The 6,000-nt window shown below is 36.3% G+C and overlaps 1 protein-coding gene across 1 annotated transcript; it reads left to right on the top strand.

The window, feature by feature from the left end:
- Nucleotides 1-1,686: 1,686 nt before the first annotated feature.
- Nucleotides 1,687-2,193, top strand: LOC116105797. The gene has a single exon (XM_031392206.1). It carries the CDS (start codon nt 1,687-1,689, stop codon nt 2,191-2,193), a length of 507 nt encoding a protein of 168 aa, XP_031248066.1.
- Nucleotides 2,194-6,000: the final 3,807 nt, after the last annotated feature.

The following is a 6,000-nucleotide window of genomic DNA, read 5'->3' as shown; positions in this document are numbered from 1 at the left end:
ATTGAGTTTGGTTTGTTCATTGTTAAATAATTTAACTTTCCTTTTATCTATATACATATAGGTGAGTATAGCATCATACATTGGTATGTTTGCCCTTTTAAATGGTTGCCGGTTGAATGGAAAATGACTTTTGTTGATTGAAGAGAAATGGTTGCATCCGTATTACCTTATAGATGCTGTTTTGTATATGATTTAGTCATTTGGGTATTGTGCAAATTTTAGCTGGCCGTGGTATGCAAATATTTAAGTTTTTTTGTAAGTACCCATCCCCTCCCCTCCCCGGCTAGAAATTGGTGATGTCCTGCGTGTATATAAGACCTCAATGTAGTGACCAAGGCAAGCGTGCAATTGGCACGCGAAGTGGGCGAAAAAACCAAGGCAAGTGTGTGAACAGGACACATGAGGTGAATCGGTAAGCCAAATGCGAGTGTTGTGTAACATGTACACGAAGTGGGCAAGTGTGCAACACACACACAAAGTGGGCAATTAACTAATGCAAATGTGCAATGTGCACATGAAGTGAGCAAATAATTAATGCAAGTGATTGACATTCAGTGGCTCCAGCTGTGTTAGGGGCACTTGCAAAGGTGGTGGATGTTAAATGTTCTTGAGTGTTGTGGTGATAATTTATCCATTGCGCATTATCATATATTCTCATGATATTATGTCTTGTGTTTTGTGTGAATTCGGTCTTAAAATATTTGCTTGATGAAGTAAAGTATTATTCCTCTATAAAACCTATTATTATCCACTCATTGGGCTCGTTTAGCTAACCCTTTTAAATTTTTTTCCCTAGGATTGCCTCCAGGATCAATGCGGAGCTTCTCTACGCTCTAAGTTGGGCTACACATCGATGATTTCTATGTGTATCATTTTTTTTTTTTTTTTTATTACAAGGAACCCTATTTTTGTACATGTAAATATCCGTACTTTGTTTTTGACATCGAGGCCTGATACCACATGTTTTAGTTCAAATCTTATAAAAAAAAAAAAAAAAAAAAAATTGGAAGAACTTAGATGTTGTGTTTCCTATTCCGGGATTTCAATATATGCTTACGTTTTATTATATATGAAAGCACTTTTATGAGTAAAATTTAGAAAAAAAGGGATTCATATGGGATTTTTTTTTTCAGAAAACAGATTTTTCACATGACGCGTCTTGGTCACCCAAGTCCCGTGGGTGCATCTGGAGCCTATGGGATAAGGAGGGTCGGGATGGGTCATGTCAATTTAGCTAATTGACATAAGTTATTTATTTAATACATAGCTATATCTATCTCTAACCTTGAATCAGTCTCTTTTATCTCGTAGAATAAGTCTTTAATCACCTCAATATTCATGGCACCAAGGAAGCAGTCCCAGTCTTATTGAGAAGAAGAAGATATAGAAGAAATTTATGGGGATGACGCATCTCAAGATGATCAGGAAGACGATGAACAATATAAACCCGCTGAAGACACATCTGAAGATGAGGAAGATGACGAAGAATATAGACCCGCTGAAATAAACGCATTTCAAAGGATTTGGAGTGAGGACCAAGAGAGAGCTATCTTGAAGGGTGTGATCAGATTCTCAGCTGAAAAAGGGATTGATTATGCTTCCAACATGGTACACTTCTTTGCTCATATGAAAAAATCAATTAAAGGAAATTATACTGAACACCAATTAAAGGCAAAATTATAGAAAATGAAAAGAAAGTTCAAGGATAATTTGAACAAGGACGAGTCCAGTTTTAGTCTGCATGAGAAGAAAAAGTTTAGGCTTTCCAAAAGAATTTGGGGCGCTGGTTCTATTGTTTGTGCTCTTGTTGAAACCTTCAGCTCTCCTATTACACCATATTCGACAATTATGGAAGAAGCGATGGATTTGGTAGGAGATGTAGAGAGAGTTGAGCTTGACAAGAAGTGGATAGCCCTTGATATTTCTCAATTGGAGATTAACATGAAAAAAGCACGACTAGTCCAGGAGAATATTCAAACAACATTTGATTTTCTTCCTTCGCCTGGGGTTGATGGTAGCACCAATATGAAAATTATTGAAGGGATGGATTTTGTGGCAGAAATGCAAAAACCTGAATTTGACAAGAAGTTTAAAGCAATTGATATTTTGCAGTTGGAGCTTAACATGAGGATGGCACAATTAGCCCAAACTAATATAAGTATGATCTTAGATGTTTACAAGTCCTATAAGTAAGTTTGTTTGTTTTGTACTTCTGTTAGACCGATCGTCACGGTCTAAAAATTAAACTTAAATACCGTAGTAGCGATAAGCAGGATCAAATCCACAGGGAGCAAGACTAACAACCTAATGTATTTTAAGTAGCGGAAATGAAATTGGCAAAATGATTGATGAAACTAAATAGACTAAATGCAAATAATGAAATAGTGAAATTAAAACAAATAAAGACTTTATAATAAAAATTGTTGCCGTTACGGTTTTGGTTCGACACGAGAGCGACTCACACAATTCTCCTCCACCCTCTACAATCCCTTAAACCTACAAGGTAAGGTAAATCAATGAAATGGCTTCCCGACACTCTAGGTATAATCTATTATGTTTTACCCGATCACTCAAGTTCGATTAGTTAAAGACTATCATTGAACATCGAAAAACGCTACAAGGCAATACCACTAGTTGGTACGCGATTAACAAACACAATATGTCAACATGTAATATCCAATCAACCAATTTCACAATAAACGCAACAATAGTAGAAATTAAATTAAATCCGAACACAACTCAATTACAATCGATGCGAAGTAATGAAAAGCAATATTCATCATTTAATTATTCCAAACCAACGTTTATCATTCAGCAAGTTCTATGAAAACATTAAATCATAATGGAGAGCAATATTTATCACAAGTTATGCTCAAATCATATTAAAGTATCGAAATCAAACATGAAACGAAAACAAATATAATCCGAAGCACAATACTACCAAATGTCCTAAAATCGGGCTCATCCAACTAGTCGAGAGTTGATGAGGAGAGTCGTGGAGTCAATCCCGATCTCGCCTATGCCGTAACAGACAACCGGGAACTTAGCCGCTCATGGTGGTGATGACGGAGGCCGAAACAGTGGAAACAAAGCTGACTATGGCGGAGAGGAAGTAACCGACAGCGATATGATGCGAAGAAGGGGTGAAAACGACCAGCGGACAGCCCGGAATACGGACAGCCCGGAATACGAACAGCCGCACTTCGTCGGAAAACGTTAATTTTCCAGCGGGTCTTCTGGAAAACGATGGCGGAAATGGGATCCGAAGGTACCGATGGAAAGCTCTGGTGATGGGGAGTTCAGATCAGGTCCTGGGGAGGTGAGAAGTCGCCGGAAATGAGCAGGATCTGGCCTGAAAGATAAAGAGGCACGGCGGCAAAATCGCGGATTCCGACGGTTTTCGCAGCGGCTGAAGCTAGGGAAGTATAGATCCGGCCGTGGGGAAGGGGGATCGACCCTTGGGGAGCTGGAACGTCGCCGAAAAAGGGAAAAATCTCGCCTGGAAGACGAAAAGTCGCGATGGTAGAAGATGAAACATCGCTGCGTGATGGTTCTCGGTGGTGGCTTGCGGTGGCGTTGACAGAATGTTGAAGCTCTCTGCACGAGGAAGACGAAGAGTCGCCAGAAATGGAAGACGAAGGGTCTCCGAAAAAGATGATGAACAGCGCCCCGGATCACGCGAACTGCAGCTTTCTTTTATAGAACAAATTGCAAAATATTTTTTGTCCCCACACAATTGAAAAGTGACAAAATCAGCCCCTTAAAATATGACATTTTACCCCCTAAACAGCATAAATGAGACAAAATCACCCTTAATCCATAAACCACAACCTAATATCAACTCATATACTTTCCAAAATCATTCAAAACACATTAAATTCATAAGAAAAATATTAGGAAGCGATTTTCGTGAATAAATTCATAAATTCTTTAATTGTCTCAATATACTTCAATTTAATCACACATGGGATATTTTTATCACCAAAATAGAGTCACTTTCATGACTGTAACAATTTCCAATGATGATTTATGTTTAGAGATTAATGGAGGCTTTTTTATCGTTTCTATGGCACTTTTTTATAACTGTTAACTAGTGTTGGGATAAGAATGTGGGCTTAAGGTTTTTATTGTTCATTGATTTGGGTATTAGCAATTTGAAGTTTGGATGTATTTCTTCATGTAGCATTAGGAGCAAGGACTTCTCTAAGTTATTGGTTTTGATTTCTGGCACATCCTTGTCATACATATCTAATATAAATTTGAAAAAAAAAAAAACTACTTACCAAAACAAAAAATTTAAAGTTGAAAAATTAGTAATTCGATTTTTTTTTTTTTTTTTTTTTTTTTTTTAAGAAATCCATTGGTAATTAAACTATCAAACCTGGACAAATTCATTCACACTTATGATTACTATATAGCATCATTTAAATGGTTTTTGACAAATGAAAAAGACTTTTAATTAAAGATAATATTATGCTGATATTGGATCCAAAAATTAAATCCGTGATGGCCAGTCATCACAAATTGACTTACAATGTTGAGACCAAGAGAAATTTAGTACGGCCATAATAAAATTAAATATGAATTTTTGGCTTTGAAAAAATGGTTGAGAATACGATTTATATCTAACGAAAAGAAATGAATAAATCAAACAGGTGATATGGGAAAGATTTATTTAACAATATATTTGAGTTGGTATTTGGTAAACCCAATCCATCTTCTTCCACAAATTTTAAATATCCATCTCAATCTGCTAGATTTTAGATTACACTATTCAAATGGCATCCTATGCATCAAATTAGAATCCCAAAAAAAAAAAAAAAATAATATATACAGTACTTTGATTAATTAGTTTTTATGGTTTTGGCTTCCTTGAAATTGATCAACTCAAAACAAGGTCAAACGTATTACAGACTATATAATAAAATTTTATTGAATATATATGTAGATTAACTGCGATAATAATTTTACTTCGTTGAAGAATTATATTGTAAAAATAGTTACCACCTTTTTGGATGGAACGTGAGTAATACGTTGTCGTAGTTGTTTCATGATCCATATGTGAATCAGGAAAAGCACAAGGGAGAGATGGTGGAAAAGGAGAATTAAATATTCCATGTAGCTTCATCCTTTAATCAGTCTCTTTATCTCCCATTCCAACAATCAATCCAGTTTCTTCATGGAACCCACTCACATTCTCACAACCACACCCAAAAAATCATGGAGTCAAGACCAAGAGATCTCAATCTTAAACGCAGTGATCCAATTCTCCACAAAAGGTCTGAATCCTTCGGCTTACCTGACTGACTTCTATGCATTCATAAAACAAACACAAACAGTGATTGATTTTACTCAAAATGAGTTGATGAAGAAACTACTCCAAATGAGGAACAATTACAGAGGGAGTTTGATTAAGGCGCCGGCGGAGATTGTTTCAATCTGCGATCCCCATGAGAACAAAATATTGAGTTTGTCCAAACAAATATGGGGAAGATTTCCAAGTCCTGATGCAACGAGTGAGATGTGCTCGAAGGAAATGGGGAAATTTCATGAACAGAGAAGGTGATTAAGGAACGACTGAAAATTATGAAGAAGAGGAATAGAGGAACGTATGTAATGAAGTTGAGGGAGATTGAAAAATTGGAGATGAAACTGAACTTGAAGAGAGCGGAGACTGTAAAGAACCAAATAAAGTTTTTCTTGGATGCTTACGATGAAATATCAGAGTATAAGCTCGTGATTTTATTTTTTTCATTAAGGATTTGAATTAAAGTACATTTTTAAGAGATGTTGAATTGTGTTTTGTTGATTGCTTTTGTTATTATAAACATCTATTGCTTTTTACGTTTTGTATGACTATCACCGCCAGCCCGTATTCAAAATAGGCCGGGGCTTTCATCAGCAATATCCATCATAATTTAGTGTGCTACACAACTCTTCAGCTTCCCAATGATAATAATGATATAGCTCCATTAATCACCTGCTATTGCATGTGGGTGT

This window comes from Pistacia vera, unplaced genomic scaffold (genome assembly GCF_008641045.1).
Source record: "Pistacia vera cultivar Batoury unplaced genomic scaffold, PisVer_v2 Contig505, whole genome shotgun sequence".
In the NCBI taxonomy this organism is placed as follows: Eukaryota; Viridiplantae; Streptophyta; class Magnoliopsida; order Sapindales; family Anacardiaceae; genus Pistacia; species Pistacia vera.
Note: the sequence above shows the minus strand (reverse complement) of the source record. Positions and strands in the feature narration are given on the sequence as shown.

What these genes read in the sequence shown, in the direction of transcription:
- LOC116105797 (XM_031392206.1), top strand. Translation starts at nt 1,687, where the DNA reads ATGAAAAGAAAGTTCAAGGATAATTTGAACAAGGACGAGTCCAGTTTT.